The 19,175-nt window shown below is 42.4% G+C and overlaps 1 protein-coding gene across 1 annotated transcript; it reads right to left on the reverse strand.

Moving 5' to 3' along the window:
* Nucleotides 1-1,037: 1,037 nt before the first annotated feature.
* LOC309396815 (uncharacterized protein) lies at nucleotides 1,038-17,349 on the reverse strand. The gene is made up of 6 exons (XM_081962274.1): nucleotides 17,237-17,349; nucleotides 8,281-8,379; nucleotides 7,798-7,896; nucleotides 5,602-5,775; nucleotides 4,396-4,533; nucleotides 1,038-1,877 (listed from the first exon to the last, which is right to left on the reverse strand). Exons 2-6 carry the CDS (start codon nucleotides 8,318-8,320, stop codon nucleotides 1,657-1,659), a joined length of 672 nt encoding a protein of 223 aa, XP_081818400.1. The 5' UTR covers nucleotides 8,321-8,379; nucleotides 17,237-17,349; the 3' UTR covers nucleotides 1,038-1,656.
* Between the last annotated feature and the right edge of the window lie 1,826 nt (nucleotides 17,350-19,175).

Below are 19,175 nucleotides of genomic sequence, written 5' to 3' on the forward strand. Positions count from 1 at the left end.
TTAACCCATAACTATCACCAAGTGTTGTATTTTATGATTCTTGATGAATGTATTCTATTTTATTTTTCATTATGTACACTGAGAGCCTATGCACCAAAGACAAATTCCTTGTGTGTCCAATCACACTTGCCCAATAAGAAATTCTATTCTATTCTATTCTATTCCCTATTTTATTCTATTCCATTCCATTCCATTCTATCTATCACAGGTCAATATTCATGGTCAATGGGGGTTCACAATCTTAAGAGAGAGGATGCAAATACAAGGAAGAAGAAAAAATAATCAAGACAAAACATGGTCTTTTCCAGGACAAACCCTAAAACCGACTCTTGGAAGGCTTAAGTTTCATCTTGATCTAGTGTCATCCTGGCAGTTGGAAGCTATCAGTAAAACCTGAGTTTTCTTAAGCAAAACATGACCAAGGAACAGAAGGAAACAATGGATAACTTGCAATTGATTCACTGAGGGCAAGACAAGAAGCAATGGGTCGAAACCAATCAAGGAGAGAACCAACCTAAAAGTAAGAAGAAACTTCTTGGCAAGGAGACCAATTAGTCAATGAAACAGCTTGCCTTCCAGGGTGATGGGATGACAGTCGCTGAAGGTTTTCAAGAAAAGATTGGATATCCATTTGTCCGGGATGGAATAAGAACTCCTGCCTTGGCCAGGGGGTTAGACTAGAAGACCTCCAAAGTCCCTTCCAGCCCTAAAATTCTATGAACATGCTCCAAATCCTGTCTCCATCAATGACCTTATACCCATTTATACAGATGTGGGCTTCACATGTTAACAACCAGTTAGCCCAGAATCGAAAATGTGAGCATGGGCCTTGCGCACATGTGCACTGCATCAAAACCACGGTGATTATATAGACGGGATAGCGCCAGGGTGGGTGGGTGGGCCCAGCCGCTGGACATAACTACCGGTTTGCCCGAGCTGGTCCGAACCGGCTGAATCCCACCACTGCATTTATATGAAAATAGATCCCATTGATTTACTTCTGAACACAGTTTGCTAATTTGTTTTTTTATTTAAATAATAATTGCCAGACACATTTATTTTGAGTTGATTTTTTTTAAATGTAAGAAAAAATGAAAGATGGCATTGTCTTATAAGAGGCATTCGATTACACCGTCACACGCACACATACACAATGGTGCCCCTTAGCTGGGAATCATACATCATCAGAAAAAAAAACGACACGCCAATATATATTTTTGTTCTTCAGTATGATGATTGTAGCCTTAACTCAATCGTTGGAAGCTTAATTATTTAAACCAATTAATCTATTCCAATCTTAACCAAGCCTTTTCAAAGCACTATGTAAAAAGCTCATTAAACTAAACGATATCTGTATCGTTGGGATTACTTTACTTGCGTGACATCCTTAACACCAACATTCATTTCTATTCTTATTTAAGATGTGCATTAATTAGATACATTAAAATCCCTTTTTACTGAACAAAGAGAAAAGACAGAGAGAGAGAGAGACAGAGACATACAGAGAGAGACTCACAAACCAGCAATTGAGACACCAATGGACTCCAGCAATTGCTGAAGCCAAAACCTCTTGGATTTATGCCTTCTTTGATACAATTCAATGGGAGATCCCCCCTCCCCCCCCATTTGAGTCAAGAGGTCATTGGCAGGTTGGGGTTAATACAGGGATTTGTCCAGTAGCAACCAAAGGACACTGGGCAGAAAGATTGCAAAAGATAGGCAACTGGAAATCTGGCTGGCACCATCTTTGGCATCCTGAAGTTTGACCATTTCAAGTGCGTAAGTTGCGTTTCCAAAGGTCAGGTTGACACCTGTTTTGAAGATGTTGTTTTCAACAGCACATCCCTTGGCAATGAAATCTTGAGGTGCAGCTTTATCTGTGAAATCAAAGGATAGGGGAGGGGCTAGAATTAGCATGTTTTTCTCCCCAGGAGTGATGCTGAATTTGGCTCAACTGTGTCCTTCCTCTTCCATCCCCTGCCATTTTCACTAAACACGAGTGAATTGCTTTTTTTTTTTTAATTTTTATTCTTGGCAGGCAATTCCTCAGATCCTGACTTGTTTGACTTGTCGCATGCCTAAATCAATGAATTGGTAGTAAAACCAACGGAATGTCTGCACTTTTTATCTGAGCCGTGGTGGTGCAATGATTGCAGGCTAATTCTGCCAACTGTCAGCAGTGCGATTCTCACTGGCTCAAGGTTAACTCAGCCTTCTATCCTTCCATGGTTGGTAACATAAAGACCCAGATTACTGCAGGCAAGAGACTGACTCTGTAAACCTCTTAGAGAGGGCTGTAAAGCGTTGTGAAACAATATATGTCTAAGTGCTAGTGCTGTTGTTATCTTCTGCCTTCCTATTGGATTACAGGTAGTCCTTGACATACAACAGTTCATTGACCGTTCAAAGTTACAGTGGCACTGAAAAAAGTGACATGACGTTTTTTCACATTTGCAGCATCCCTGTGACCACGGGATCAAAATGCATATTTAGAGCTTCATATTTATGTCCTTTACTGTGCTCCACGGTCATGGGACCCCCTTTTGCAACCTTTTGACAAGCAAAATCAACGGGGAAGCCGGATTTACTTAACAACCAGGTTGCTAACTTAACAATTGCAGTGATTCTCTTAACAACTGTGGCAAAGGAAGGTTGTAATGTGGGGCAAAACTCACTTAACAAATGTCTCAGTTAACAACAGTCACCCGGGGGCTCCATTGTGGTCATGTCAAGGACTACCTGTAATTGAGGTCTGGAAAGTTTGCAGCGGGTACATGGCTCAAGACACAGTTGGAACTGTGCCATAGAGAAGAGAGTGGCAGTTGCGTTTTTTTCCATAGGACTTTTTGTGTATTGCCCATTATGGAATGGCAGAAAACGCTCAGAATTTCTACAAGGTAAATATGTGCTAGTCATTTCCGACTCTAGGGGGCGGTGCTCATCTCCGTTTCAAAGCCGAAGAGCCAGCGCTGTCCGAAGACGTCTCCGTGGTCATATGGTCAGCATGACTAAATGCTGAAGGTGCACGGAATGCTGTTCCCTTCCCACCAAAGGTGGTTCTTATTTTTCGACTTGCATTTTAACCTGCTTTCGAACTGCTAGGTTGGCAGAAGCTGGGACAAGTCACAGGAGCTCACTCTATTACGCTGTGCTAGGGATTCGAACCGCCGAACTCCCGACCTTTCTGATCGACAAGCTCAACATCTTAGCCACTGAGCCACCGTGACCCTTTCAGAATTTCTGGTCGGAAGGTATAAGAACAAGGGTTAACAGCTCTTCCAATGACCTTAATAGCAACACAGCCCTTGCCTTGACTTCCGATATTTTTCCACCCATTTGATGATGTGCTCAGACTAATGGAACATTTCTCCTTCTCCTACAGGTAGTTCTCAACTTACAACCATTCCCTTAGAGACTGTTCAAAGTTACTGTGGCACTGAAAAAAAGTGACTTAACTCCTATCACAGCATCTCCATGGTCACATGTTTCATGATTTGGGTGCCTGGAAAATGGGCCCATATTTAGGACTGTTGCAGTGTCGTGCTGTGAGAGAGCCACTTGTGACCTTCCCACCAGGCATCCGACAAGCCAAGCCAATGGGGGAAACCAGCTTTACTTAATGACCATTTGATTTACTTAACAATTGCAGTGAATCCCCTTAACAGCCATGGCAAAAACGGCCCAAAAATCGGGCGCACCTCATTTAGCCACCACCTTGCTTAGCAATAGAAATCCCACAGCTCAACTGTGGTTAAGTCGAGACTGTTAGAAGCGGATACAGCTTTTGGGATGAGAGTCTGGATTAAAATGTAATGAATCTATGCGAAGTTTCTGATTGTTCTGATCGAGGCTTCCCAAGAGCATGGAACAAACTCCTTGTCCCGGCAAAATCCCCATTTCTTAATTTACAGTGAATTTTGTGCTCATTCACATCCAGCAAAGTCTTTCAAAGGAGGAGTTATAGTCACAGACCTTATCTGTCTTGGAGAACTGCCAGGCCAAAACTTTTCAAGGAGTCTTGGAGAACCGCAAACCAATTAAGCAAACTAATTGTCTCCTGCAAACTCCACTCCTCTTTCACTCCTCTTTTATTTCCTCTGGGAGGAGCCATTCATCGTCTAGACTTACTCCCAAGTCGACCCCTGCTCTTTAGTTGTTCCCTTCGTCTGGCAACTTTGCGCATGCACACACTGGGAACAGGCTCCAGCTGTTCGTCTGCCTCACTGATGTCTGACTCTGACACCAGCTGATAACTGGCATACGGCTCTGGCCTCCTCTCTGCCTCCGACACAGAGCCCTCATCAGAGCCTTCAGGACTGGCCCATGTTCCTCCCCCACCTCCTTACTGTCTGAATCTGCTGCCAGCTCCACTGGCGGCCCACAAGACTGATTTACCTGTTATGACTTTCCCGTTCATACTGAAGCATTTCTTCTGGAGATCGTTGCATTTCATTAATTTGTCCTCACATGTTTTAGCGAAAGCAAAGCACGATGGGCAAACCAGATTACTGTTGGGTCTAGTGTTGTTAAGTGCTGGAAGAATTAAGACAACAATGAGTTAGCAACCGAGCCGAAACTTCTGCGCTACTTCCATGAGCAAAATTATCCCAGGTTTATTTGGGAGGGGAAATCTTATCCAGTTCTGTTTTGGGGGATACCACTCCCCCAAATTTATAGAAGGACAGATGTTCATTCTCTGCACAATGAACGGTGCTGTTGTGAAATCAACAGCTGGAGGTACGACCTCTGCTTTGGATTGAATGGACATTTAAGTCTAATTTCCTGAGGTCCAGACATTTTAATGGACGATTTAGACATTTAAGCCTAATGTTCCTTGTTTACCTGGTGCATTATAAATACAGTCACCTAACTATACGAATTCCATCCATCTTTATAACAAAATCTAAACAAAAATTTGTTAGTAAAATCTTTCTTGGGTCTGATGAGAGGAGATGTGAAATAAATAGTAAATAATTTTTAGCTAATTACAATAATAATAAGGAAATGCTAATGGATAATGTTTAATGATTTCTATTTGTGTTGCCATTGGTAAAAGCAATTAGATATAAGCCTTAAATAGTGAGCTGGGGGAAAAAGGGGGGGAAGGAAATGTTTAGATATCTTATTAATTGATTTTTTTTCCAGAATATGTTATAAAAGGGTAAGTATTGGAGGTTTATAGGAATAGTTAATGAATGCCAGTAGGTGGTTGTGTCTTTAAACACAAATGATTCCAGATAAAAGCACGTTCAAATAATTCTAGTTAAATGAGAATGGTGGTACATTGATAGTAAAATACATAAATATTTTTGATTTAAAATGTACAATTCAATATTACCACAATAATGATTGTGGTAATAACGCACGAAATCTATTTGTAACCAATCGACATGCTTTCTACAAGATGTAACGAAGGATGATTCTTTTTTGTGTGTGTTCTTGTTTAATTAAAACAATAAAAAATTTGGGGGGGGGGGGAGAGTTCCATCCAGAGAGATTGCTATTAAAATGGGGGGGCAGGATGAAATGGGAATCGGGGTGGATGGGGGGCAGAAATGCAAATAAAAGCAGGTTTAAAAAACGAACGACAATGCCACCTACATGCAGTAATATTCTCATTGCATGAATCTGTGTTATTACAGCATCTAACATTGTTCATCAGATAAAAATCCTTTTCAGAGGACATGATGACAAAGCCTCGTTCGCAGATTTTTGGCTCCAATTTGTTGGACTGGCAGCCTTTCATTGTTGCTTCAAGTGTTGGGTCTTTTTTCCCTGCAGAGAAAGGAGAGGAAAACTGTGTTACAAAGGAGCTGAAAAGACAACGGTTGCCATTCGTTAAAAGCACTGCTCGGTAGACCCCAAGGGACTACTTACAAACGGCAATTGGACCTTCTTGATTTCTTCCCCTTGAAAACGTTTCTCGAAAAAGCTTTTTGGATGAGACGAAAAACGTTTGCAGGGAGAAAAGCCAAGAAACTTTTTAATTTGGAGGTTTGCTTTGTGTGGTTTGTTATTTGATTTTGGCTGGCTTGTTTCCATAAAGGCTAGTAATGGGTATACAGCCAGGATGGCAAACCTATGGCAAGCGTGCCACAGATGGCGCGCAAAGCCCTATCTGTAGGCGCGCAAGCCGTCGCTCCAGCTCAGCTCCACTGTGCAGGCGCGCGGATGGTGGCGGCGCATTATGGGTAAACTCATGCGCTTTCAGCACACAACAAACAGGATAGACATTACTGGTCTAAAGCTTCCCCTTGGCTTAATCCTGCCAAAGAGATGTAATTAATTTTATGCTGTTATCTATTTCCTCTAGCCTGCCTTTCTTAATGGGCCCATTTTTGTTTCCACTTTTCTCGATGAAAGGGGTGAAGACCATCTACTGTCCTTCTTTAATTCCTTCATTTGAGTTAAAGCTATTTTGTTTATGAATAGATTGGCGTGGATTTCTAAATGGGGCACAAATATCCATTTCTAAAGATTTCTCCATCGGCTGGAGGCTGTTTTACTATGCAGGAAGCTCCATTTCTCCTTTGGGGAAATATAGTATTCTGCCTCTTTCAATATCCCCCCAAATATTTCATACTTCTAGGGGGGAGCCTCCCCCCCCCCAATTGACACTTCTCAGTAGAGTCCAGGTGTGGAGTTAAGATCCTGTGCCTTCACCTTTTAGGTCTACAGAGACTCGGCTAAGTTCCCCAACAATTAAACGTGGTATAAATTTTCACAATTTCCTGGCATTGTGGAAAGGTAACTTCAAGGACTTTTCAGCCATGATGCTTAAACTCCATCTCTACCTCCCCACCCCACTCCACACTCCAGTTTTAAATGAACAGAGACTGCAACAGGGATCATTGGAGGTGTGTGTGTGTATCCCCAAAATATTAATGGAATGGTGACTTTTAAAGGAGACTCTCAAATACAGGCATTTTAGGTAAATGTAAAGGTTCCCCTCGCACATATGTGCTAGCCATTCTCAACTCTAGGGGGCGGTGCTCATCTCTGTTTCAAAGCCGAAGAGCCAGCGCTTTCCGAAGACCTCTCTGCCATCATGTAGCCAGCATGACTAAACATGGTGTTGCGTCCCACTAAAAGTGGTTGCTATTTTTCTACTTGCATTTTTACATGCTTTCGAACTGCTAGGATGGCAGAAGCTGGGACAAGTAACAGGAGCCGTTACACAGCGCTAGGGATTCGAACTGCTGAACTGCCGACCTTTCTGGTTGACAAGCTCAGCGTCTTACCCACTGAGCCACTGAGTGTGGCAGAATTTTTACCTGCTTCTTCGAGTTTTCGATTGTACGAGAATTGGAAGCTTGGCTTTTCTGTGGAGGCAATCAGGGCAGCCTTCCTTGTTTTGATAACTGTTAGCTCTTTTACTAATCCAAAATTAGACTTTTCCAGGAGATTGGCCAAACACCAGGCTAATGTGGATGCTGAAAATTTGTCTCTACCCCTGTTTTTCTCAGAAGTGAGTTGGTATTGGGAACTCGATCTTCTTCTCTCCTTCTTCTCTCTTTCTCTCTCTCTCTCTTTTGCTTCCCATCTTTCTCTCTCTCTTTCGCTTCCCACCTTTCTTTCTTTCTTTCTTTCTTCCTTCCTTCCTTTCTTTCTTTCTTTTTCTTTCTTTCTCTCTCTCTCTCCTCTCCCTCTCTTTTCCTTCTTCTCTTTCTCTCCTCTCCTCTCCTCTCCTCTCCTCTCCATTCTTCCTCTTTCCCTCCCTCCTTCCCTCTCTTTCAATTGAAAAAAGTTCCTGGAAGTAGATATTCAGAAAAGCAAACAGGAAGTGTCAGCATTTACCAGTAAAGATTTCCGTCTGAGTTGAATAACATTTCTCTGCATCTGGACAAGTTGCTTCTTTACACGGTGGTGTAGAACATTGGCAGACCAGGGCATTTGCTGTTTGGGGTGGGGGAAAATAAAATAACAATAATTTTGAATGGAAAAGCATCACTAATGATTTATTTATTTATGCTTTCTGATCTAATTCTTTTTCCATGGAATGGTGACCCGTGCACCTTCTCTGACCCTGTAAAAACTTGGTCCTAATCGTGGCTTATGCATCAATACACTGGTCGCTCATTACCCACCTAGGTAACACCATCAAGGTGCTTTATCAGGGTAATGAAACATCTGTAAGAAAACCAGCAAGCTCAGAGAGCACCATGGATGTTAATGTTAATCAATCAATAATCTCCAAATACAGTGGATAAATATTTCATCACACTTCGCCTTCCGCCCTCCCAGTCTAGAGGCTATGTTCCAAGTATTTACCGGACTTACCTGTAGCGATCAAAGCAGCGAAAAAAAGAAGGTACTTCATTGTTTTCTGGGAATGGAGAACTTTCGGTTTGCAGAAATAAATGATCCAACAGCGAATTTCTTCAGGTTAGAAATTTGTAGGGAGAAAGAGCAAGAGAGAATTAATATGTCAAATGAACAACGGAGAACTTGGAGGGAGGCTAATGAAACTGGTGAATCATGAGTTGGATAGGGTTTTTTTTATATAAAATTTTTTATCTCTAAAATTCTCTGACTGGAAAAATAATGAGCATATTTGGGAGAAATGTTGCTTCAAAGGTGTGAATTTACAGTGGAGGAAATAAAAATTACCTTGTATTCATGATGGCTTAGAAATAACTAAGATTTCCCAATTCTTCATGACCTAGCCTTCTCCACCCTAAATGACAAATTCTATCTTTTGTTGGGCACTTTAGGTTTGGCTGAGAGCCACAGGGAAAACTAAATGTGCTTGCATTTAAATACAAATACTGTACAAACGTCTGAATCTGGTTGTATCTGGGGTTGATGCCTTGGCAGAGTAACTAGGCAAGAGTTGAAGAATTATGAGGCTGTTGACAAAAATTGAATTTCAAATCTATAGAGAGTCCCTTTGCTGACTGCGGAATTCTGGGAGTTGAAGTCCACACTTCTTAAAATTGCTGAGAAGCAAGGCTGGCTGGGGAATTCTAGGAGTTGAAGTCCACACTTCTTGAAGTTGCCAAGATTGAGACGCATGATTTCAGACCATTAACGATCCAACCTTTGCTTCAACACTCCTAAGGATGAAGCCACCACAACTCCAGGAGGTAGGTTGTCCAACTGTTTCATAACAGTCATAATCAGGAGATGCCATCTTACCAAGTTTGAATCTTTCCCTACGTAGCTTCAGTTTGTGACTTCTTGTTGGATTCTTGAGTGCTAGGGAGAAAATATGTATATACCCTCTTCCCTGTGCGGCAGTACTTCAAGAATTGCAAGGCTGCTGCATTTTATGATGAATCTCAATAAATTTATAATGCCATCAGGACCACCCCCCCCCCCAAAAAAAATAAGACCTGGTCTTATTTTATTTTATTTTTTGCCTTCAAAACCAGCATTAGATCTTATTTTCAGGGGATATCTTGTGGTCACTGCCGGCCCACTTCTGCGGCTGCTTGCCTATGCCCACATGCAGTGAGTGCCCCCCAGCCTCCATTTTGTCATCAGAGGCCTTCAGGAAAGGCCTCCACACCTGAGAAATGAGCTTTGATGGCACCTCTGATGGTGAAAGGGAGGTCAGAGGGTGACACGCACAAGCAGCAACCACAGAAGAAGTGAGCTGGCAAGGCGAGGCAAGTGTCTTGGTGTGAGAGATCTGGCTGTAATTGTCCGAAAGTAAGCAGCTCCACTCCCCATCCCCACCCTAGCTTGATTTGTACCTGTGCATCTCGCCCCACCCCATGTACCCAGGTGGGCAGGGTCTTAACTAGGGCTTATTTTGGGAGTAGGGGCTTGTTTTCAAGATAGGTCTTATTTTGGGGGAAACACAGGTAGTATTGTATAATCTTTTTTGTTGGTTAGCTTTCTTTGAATCATCATAATGTATCTAGAAGGTCTGGGGTTTTTTTTACCCGCCCATCCACTTCATCGTATAAATGCCATTTATCAATATTTTTTCTATCGGTGCTCCAGTTTTTAATACCTTGCTATTAATATTTTCAAACAAATTTTTAAAGACTCCTAACAAGGGACAAAGAAGGTTTTTTAAAAAAACTTCTTGCACCTTTCTTTAATTCTAATCTAGAGTAGAGGTAGAGTTAAACATTTTAACTCTACCTCTACTCTTTAATCAAATTATAGAGTTTTATTGCAGTTTGCTATAAAAAGCCATTTTGTGCCATTATTGTGTTTAGTTTTAATTCTTCTGGACTATTTTGCACAAATGAGCATATGGATGGTATCAAGCCCAGTGCTATTTCCCCCCCACACACACACACACATAAAACAGCAGCTGATGGATCTTTTAAATAATTAACAGGCTGAGTGACTGAGATATCTTGTTTCGAGATATCTTTAACTAGAACAAACACTCTGTGCTTTAAAGGCCCACAACATGCAAATGGAAAACAATAGATCATAGCTAGCAGGAAGCAATTAGAATGAGCGCTAAAGTAGTAGCTGTGCCTACAGGTCGAAAAAAAGGGATATATTTGAGGATATCAGAGGTGACTCTTTGGTCCCTGGGCAGGTGTGCCTTTTTTCCCTATGCAAATTAGAGAAAAAGATGAAAGCAACAGCTGCAAATTTGTGAATTGAGCCAGACCTAGTATTATATAACTTCATGTAACATCCCAGTTGCCTCCTGCCTCAAAATCTCACGAGATGGAGAAACCTTGTCAGATGTGGCACAAAAATCGAAATTAATACACAAAGGAGTAAATAAACCTGCAAATGCTTAAAATGTATTTCACTGCAGGGGGAAGTAAAACTTGGCACTTTGGGTGAGTCCACAACTTCTGCAATCCTTCCTCAAAGAGGTCCATGAGGAATGATGGATTGAAATGAAGCTCTCTAGATACCTAAGGTAAAGATTCCCCTCGCACATATGTGCTAGTCGTTCCCGACTCTAGGGGACGGTGCTCATCTCCGTTTCAAAGCCAAAGAGCCAGCGCTGTCCGAAAACGTCTCCTTAGTCATGTGGCCAGCATGACTAAACACTGAAGGCAGTGGTGGGATTCAGCCAGTTAGCACCATTTTGGGAGAACCGATTGTTAAGTTTCTGAGCAGTTTGGTGAACTGGTTGTTGGAAGCAATCATTAGGGCCAAGAACCGTTTGTTGAATTATTTGAATCCCGCCACTGCGGTTCCGAGTTTTGCTACTTGCATTTTTTACATGCTTTCAAACTGCTAGGTTGGCAGAAGCTGGGACAAGTAATGGGAGCTCATTCCGTTACGTGGTGCTAGGGATTCGAACCACTAAGCTGTCGAGCTTTCTGATCAAAAAGCTCGGCGTCTTAGCCACTAAGCCACCTAGGACTTCAAAATGTCTGTCGGTCACTACCAGGGCACTATTGGGTTACCTAAACTTTTCCTATTTCCTGGCCTTCTCCATAGTGATTCCAAGAGCCAGGAATGTTCTGGCCACGGTAGCAAACCTCCCCCCCACAGACAAACGATGTTTCTCTCACCTCCCAAGAAAATCACCAAACGTCTACACAACAGAGAAGAGACGGAGTAGGAGAAAGGGAAGGGAAGAAGGAAGGGGAAGGGGAGGTGGAATGAAGAAAGAAGGGAAAGAGGGAGAAAAGAAAGGGAAAAGAAGGTGGTGTTACAAAAGGAGGAAGGGACGGTAAATAAAGCAACCCAAACTGTATATTAAAACTTATTAAATGAAATAATAAATGTATAAGAATGATAAATGTAAAAAAATAATAACAATCCTATGAATGTATACTTAAAATGGTACATAAGAGAATTAAAAAATAAAAAATTCTTTGAAAAAAACCCAGAAAAAAGCCGGATCAAATCCTTTTCCTTCATAGCTCGACTCAAGCAATTCCCAGGCGCAAATTGAAAAGATTTAACACCATGAATATCTAAGTTCCTCTCTTACCTGTTTGCCTTTCTCTCTGGCTCCTTGATTTGTGGTACGATGCTTATAGGGAAAACAAGGGCATTGTCGTTCTGGTGCCTCTTTATATTTGGATGGGCGGAGCGGATATGAGATTAAAACAAACAAGGTAACATAGTGGGGCAAACAAATGATTCATTTGGAGGTGTACTTCTGGTTAGCGTGCTGGATTGGGAGATGTACATCTTAAAAACGTCTTAGAAGACCCAAAAGACACATTGGTAAACGCAGTAGCTTTCTAAGTACTGATCAACACTACTCTCTGGTTCACTTGTACTCCTGCCATTGCAAAAAAATATGGAGTTTTGATGTTCTAATAATGAAAAGAATGGAATCACAGGCCAAGCCTCTGCAGGAAACCTCAGGTCATCTCAGAATCATGTTTCTTAACCTTAGCATCTGAAAAGAAATGTGCGGACTTCAACTCCCAGAATTCCCCGGCTAGCATGTGGCCGTCTCTCCTTAGTCTCGAAGCTTCTCTTTGTGCAGACTATTAAAAGGAACAGAAGAAGATTCAGAAGAGATGCAGCAAGTTCTTCTGCCTATCTCATACACGGGGTTATTGTAGGGGGGGGGGGGAAATCGGAAGATGCCCCTGCGCTGAACGAAAGGCAGGATAGGAATCAAATAAATAGATATAAATATATCAGGCTCTGCCTGTCTACGTTTGAGAAAAGATGCCTTTGAGGCCATGTTGATATCAAGAGGACGGAGTGGCTCGATGGCCAAGACGCTGAGCTTGTGGATCAGAAAAGTTGACAGTTCGGCGGTTTGAATCCTGTTATTTGTCCCAACTTCTGCCAACCTAGCAGTTGTAAAAAATGCAAGTAGAAAAATAGGAACCACCTTTGGTGGGAAGGGAACAGCGTTCCGTGCGCCTTTGGCATTTAGTCATGCCGAATGACCACATGACCACGGAGATGTCTTCGGACAGCGCTGGCTCTTTGGAAACGGAGATGAGCACCGCCCCTAGAGTCGGGAATGACTAGCACATATGTATGAGGGGAACCTTTACCTATAAGATCAAGATTCTGATCCAGACAAGGAGATTCCAACTGCTGGAAGATTCAGCAATGGCCTTACTTGCTGGGAAATTATGGATGTTGGATCACACATCCCACCTAGATTGGGTAAGGCAGTTAGACACCTACTGAGGTAACTGGATCAGGGTGCCAGTAGCCAATTCATCAGTTGCATTGGTAGACTGCTGGCTTTCCAGGAAAAACGGAATGGGTGGAGGTAAGTTTTGGCCAGGTTCCCCATCTTGTGACAAATGCCCTGAAGATATTTTTTCACCTGGGAACTGAAACATATGAAGAATGGTGGCAGGAAATGGGTATGTCTAGTCTAATGAAAAGAAGGACTAGTGGAGACATGATAGCAGTGTTCCAATATTTGAGGGCTGCCAAAAAAGAAGAGGGAGTCAAGCTATTCTCCAAAACACCTGAGGGCAGGACAAGAAGCAATGGGTGGAAACTAATCAAGGAGAGAAGCAACCTAGAACTAAGGAGGACTTTCCTGACGGTTAGAGCAACTAAGTAGTGGAACGGTTTGTCCCCAGAAGTCGTGGCTGCTCGAACACTGGATGTTTTTAAGATGAGATTGGGCAGCCATTTGTCTGAAATGTTACAGGGCTTCCTGCTTGAGCAGGGGTGGGACTGGAGGACAGCCAAGGTCCCTTCCAACTCTTCTGTTATTATGAACAGGGTGTCGGTAGCCAGTAGCCAATTCATCGGCCGCTTAGGTGGCATGCTGGCTTTCCAGGAAAGCTTTGGCCAGATCCCCCATTTGGGGACAAATGCCCTGAAGGTATTGTTTTTCATCTCTGTATAGCAGAAGACCCCTTACATTAAACTCCCTTAGACACATACATGCCATGAGTTCGTGGGTAAAAGGCACCACCAGGCAGAAAGAGAACGGAGAGAAATTGACATCTTCCTTAATTTCTTCTCCTCCAAAGCACGCTAATTGTTTCCTTCTTGTATTTGCTAGGAGTCGTTAGGACTTCTTTTGTTACGCCCTCTGGCATGAGGAAGTAAAACTCCTTTTGTTCTCTAATGCCTCACGTTTTCTTTGCCCCACATGATTAACTACTCCAGATATGGAAGAAAGTAGAAATGAAATTGTTAGATACTAGCTACAGTTATAATGGTCTCCACCAAGGTCCTCTGTTCCCGCCGCCAAAAGGTTTAATCCTCTTGGTCGAAGGGTCTGGCAGCTCCCTATAAAAGGGCTGCTGTCAGACTCAACCTTCCCTGGATTGTTCTTACTTGTTGTGTTATAATAAAGAGCTGTTGTTGCCTTTAGCCTGAGTGTGCCTTTCCATTACCCGATCTAACAGAAATGTCACACTAAAGCTCACAACATCCTTCAGTAAACGTGCTGGCTGAGGAGGAATGCTAAAGTTGCTAATAATAATAATAATAATAATAATAATAATAATAATAATAATAATAATAATAATAATAATAATAATAACAACAATAATAATAACAACAACAACAATTTATTAAATTTCTAGACCGCCCCCTCTTCCCGGAGGGACTCGGAGCGATAATCCTTGGTTTAGCGAATCCAGCAACAATATAGTGAGTTGTTGTTGGTCTACCCCAGTGACGGCTAACCTTTTCTGGACCGAGTGCCCAAAGTGTGTGTGCGCGTGCCAGAATGCAATGTGTGTGCGCCTGCGCCCCTGCATCAACCTGCCTCCGTACATGTGTGTGTGCTCCCCCCCAAGACATGAAGGCTAGCTGACCGACGGAGCTGAGCTGGGGTGATGGCTCGTGTATTTTTCCCTTCCTTAAAATGCCACTTGACTTTCTCCCAGTTAAATGATGTCTCTGCTCCGAAGAGTAGTATTGTGTACTGGGGGACTGATCCACAGAGAACCCTGGTCTTCCGTAATCACACCCAAGTGGGAACTCAGAAAAGACATATTGCTGGCCTGTAACCTTAATCATAGGGTGACTCAGTGGCTAAGACACTGAGCTTGTCAATCAGAAGGTCGCCAGTTCAATGGTTCGAATCCCTAGCGCCGCGTAATGGAGTGAGCTCCCATTACTTCTCCCAGCTTCTCCCAACCTAATAGTTCGAAAGCACGTAAAAAATGCAAGTAGAAAAATAGAGACCACCTTTGGTGGGAAGGTAACAGTGTTCCGTGCGCCTTTGGCGGCCACATGACCACGGAGACATCTTCAGACAGTGCTGGCTCTTCGACTTTGAAACGGAGATGAGCACCGCCCCCTAGAGTCAGGAACGACTACACATATGTGCAAGGGGAAACTTTACCTCTTTAACCTAACCTTAACCATTCCTAAAATTCGGAAGCCAGCCTGGCCCGCTGTTGAGAATTCTTGGGAGCTGAAGTCCATGCATCGCAAGAGGCCTCAAATGAGACAAAAGTGAATCTACAGAAATGTGGAGATGTTGGATCGAATAGAAGGAAAAGATCATCAGCCATTTCTCAGTCCAAGGATGCAAATCCAGGAAGCCACATGCCAGGACATGATGGTGGCTTAGTGGCAAGAGTGAAAATTGTGTTTTTAGTGGATAATGCCACTTGTGAGATGATAGTTACAAGGAAAAGTTGAAAGTTGTTTCTCAGATGGCTTATTTCAGCATTAGATCCAGTCAGTCAGTCAGTCAGTCAGTCAGTCAGTCAGTCAGTCAGTCAGTCAGTCTGTCTGTCTGTCTGTCTGTCTGTCTGTCTGTCTGTCTGTCTGTCTGTCTGTCTGTCTATCTATCTATCTATCTATCTATCTATCTATCTATCTATCTATCTATCTATCTATCTATCAATCATCTATCTATCTATCTATCTATCTATCTATCTATGAAATGCCACTCATGTGACATCAAGAAATCTCCAGAGCTGTAAAGCCTCATGTGTTCCTCTTGGCGTCTAGGTGCTCGCTACGAAAGGATTTTTCGAAGCAACCACCAGATCATTAGTATTTCTTATATTATTATTAACACGCTCTAATGCTAAGGAGTTATACGTTCTACTCCCCCTCCCCATCTGAAAATAACTCTATTCCAACAGCTTCTGTGGGGCCAGCCTGAGGGAGAGAAGGGGAGAGGAGAGGCCGATCATAGCTACTCATTAATTTTCAAGCTGTAAATGTCGCTTTATCAAGCCCGAACACATAGTTTCCTAGCGGAGCACGGGTATTCAGCTAGTTTTTTTTTTTTAAAATGAGCAACAACAGAACTTCTCAGAAATGCTACCAATAAAGGTTTCGTCACATTCTCTGCAGATTCCTCCTATCTTGTATGCCGCCTATTCAATATTGGGCAAAGGATGGGATTTTTGGTCCTAGGGGGATAGCTTTTTAAGTGGGCAAAGGGGCTACAAGGAACTGTAAAAGGAAGAAACTTTTCTCCTTGTCCATTGTGATAAAGTTAGTTATCATTTGTGAGCCCTCATTCTGTGGCGTCTGCGTTGTTTTTAGCCATCCAGTGTCTGGTAGTAGGGAATACACCCAATATCTTTTATTCCCGAACAGTGACGTTAGAACGATGAACAATGTACATTACAGCTTCAAGTATTGGTCATAGTCTCAAGGATTAAGAAGTTTCATAGCTATGCAGATAATTATTCTTTTGAAATCTGGGTAAACTAAACCCCTCCCGGTAATTTTCATGGCAACTAAACCTATGCAAGCTGGTTCTCTCTAGCGTAGTGGTTCCCAACGTGGAGCCCAGACTCCACAGGAGGCCAATTTGTTTTTTAATGGGGGCAATTTGAACCTTGTTTCAACCAAGTTAATGGCCTTTTAGGCTTCCTCTGTGTGAGTAGAGTTCACTTTTTGAGTAAAGTAAGAATTATACGTCACAGGGGGTGAGGCTCAGGATTTTAGAGATGCTTAGGTGGGGCATGGCCAAACAAAGGTTGGGAACCACTGCTCTAGATTAAAAAGTCTAACAATCCTGGAAATAAGGAAAGAATATTAAAGAAGACTAGAAAATATGTTAAGATAGAGGTATAAACAAGATGCTAATTGTTAGTGTTATGATGAGGAAGATAATCGTACAAAAATGTATTTTTTTAGAAGATATGCTAAGAGGAAAATGAATAGGTTAATAATGTTTAATTGTTTAATATACTATGATTTTAATATTAGAGAATTAATATTAATGTGAATGGTGTTGTAAATGCTGAAAGCTGATGCACAGAGATATTTGTACCCAGACAACACACTGTTTAAGGGAAGATGAAATGTTTGTATGTTGAAAAATAAAACAAAAAACTTTTTTTTTAAAAAAAATGCTGACAATCCTTTCTGTAGCAATCAACCGGCGCAGACTGCTTTGCCTTCACAAAACAGTTGTGTTACTTGAGCATACCTTCATATAATTTCCTTTTGGGATTAATTGCTGCTGGCTTTGAAAATGATCCATGCCATTCTTTAGAAATTGTTGTCTGTGATTCGGATGTTGTGTTTTTAAAACAACCATGATGTTTTATTCTAATCTCCAAAGCACCTGCGGGTAGAACAAGGAGCAATGGGTGGAAACTAATCAAGAAGCAACCTAGAACTAAGGAGAAATGTCTTAACAGTGGGAATAATTAACCAGTAGAACAGCTTGCCTCCAGAAGTTGTAAATGCTCCAACACTGGAAGTTTTAAAGAAGAGGTTGGATAAACATTTGTCTGAAGTGGCGTAGGGTTTCCTGCTTAGGGTTGGACTAGAAAACTTCCAAGTTCCTTCCAACTCTGTTATTCTATTCTATTTTAAAGCAGGGGTCCCCAACCTCTGGGCCGTGACCCATTCAGAACCGGGCCGCACAAGAGGTGGGCAAAAGTTCACACATCTACACACTGTCAGCCCTGAAGCCATTTTGGGAGCATCTTCTTCATGGCTGCCACGGCGAGGCCGGTTGGAGGTGTGGGAACCATGAGGGGGAAGATAGAGATAAAAACTTAGGGTTTTGATTTGGCTGAGGAAAACTCCAGGTCCTTCAGAGTCGGGTTTTCACCAGCTGTGCCAATATGACATTCCTAATAAATTTATATTTTGAGGAAACTCTAGCCTCAGAGTTTGGATTGTTTTGGGTCTCTTACTTGGAATCCTGACACACAGCTCCACTTGTGGCAAGCAGCGGGTGAATGGGTGTGCACACGAAGCTCCATTTGTGTGGGCACGCAATGTTTGTTTGTTTATTTGGATTTATATGTGGGTGCCCGCACTGTGCATGCATTGACCTGCCACTCCTGTGGACCCATCCTGTCTCAACTCCCCACACTGCCAGTCCTATAAAGCTGAAAAGGTTGGGGGCCGCTGCAGAGGTGGCCTACTCAGCCGAACCGGTTCGGCCCAGTTTGGCTGAGTAGGTAGTAACTCGGCCTGCCATGCCCCCAAACGAGTTCTATCAGCCGCGGCGCCATCTTGATTTTTGGTTTTTCAATCTTCACTACAAAAGTGTAATTCTTTTCCCTTTTCTAACGTGCGCATACACAGACCTTTTTAGGTGCAAAAGTGCATGCTTGTGGAGCAAATATTTTTGTGTGCCAAACCAGCATTAATGCCGGTAGCAACCCACCCCTGGGCCGCTGTTTTAAAGCATAAACTTCAGTTTTTATGCATCTGACAGAGAGAAACAAAAGTCCCGGTGTGGGACTTCCCGGTATGTAAGGGTACAAGTTCCTGAAAATGGGACACCAGGAGTTAGTTGTTCTCCTATCTTAAGCACAAAGCCAGCTGGGCTTTTTATTTTTGAGTCAGTCACTTTCTCTCAGCCCTTAGAAAGAAGGCCAGCCACTTCTGAAATGGCCTAGGTGCGGCTCTTGTTTTATCTCCCACAGTTGTGGGGCACAGGTGAATCGCACTGGAGGCACCTATGGGAAAGTTTCTGCAGCCGTTTCTCCAGGGAAGGAAGATATAAGAAGGAACTTTGGTCCCATTTCACATGCTGGGATAAGCCACTCTCAAAGAGGCATTAACTCACTTTTTTTTAACCCTGCCTGCAACTCCAGATTGGGCTGCCGAAACCAGATGAAAAAGCATCAAATGTGAACACAGCCTCCACCCCACTCCAAAAGGAATATATATATATATAGGATATATGCAAGGATAGATCTATTTCGAGCTTTAGTCTCCCTTTATTTATTTATCAGTACAAATACAACACAAATATAAAAGGCAACATTAAAAATAAAAATATGGTTTTCTGCCTGCATGGTCTTCTGTGATGAAGCCGAAGGACAGAAAGAGGGAGTGTGACCTTCCTCCCATATTTAGACATACCAGGGGTTGTAACACAATATATATATATATATATATAT

Source organism: Natrix helvetica (genome assembly GCF_964273705.1).
Source record: "Natrix helvetica genome assembly, chromosome: 9".
In the NCBI taxonomy this organism is placed as follows: Eukaryota; Metazoa; Chordata; class Lepidosauria; order Squamata; family Natricidae; genus Natrix; species Natrix helvetica.

What these genes read in the sequence shown, in the direction of transcription:
- LOC309396815 (XM_081962274.1), bottom strand. Translation starts at nt 8,320, where the DNA reads ATGAAGTACCTTCTTTTTTTCGCTGCTTTGATCGCTACAG. An exon ending in TCAGACGGAAATCTTTACTG is followed by an intron (nt 5,776 to 7,797) that starts GTAAATGCTGAC and finishes CTTTCTCTGCAG; the next exon opens with GGAAAAAAGACCCAACACTT. An exon ending in GAACGGGAAAGTCATAACAG is followed by an intron (nt 1,878 to 4,395) that starts GTAAATCAGTCT and finishes TTGATTTCACAG; the next exon opens with ATAAAGCTGCACCTCAAGAT.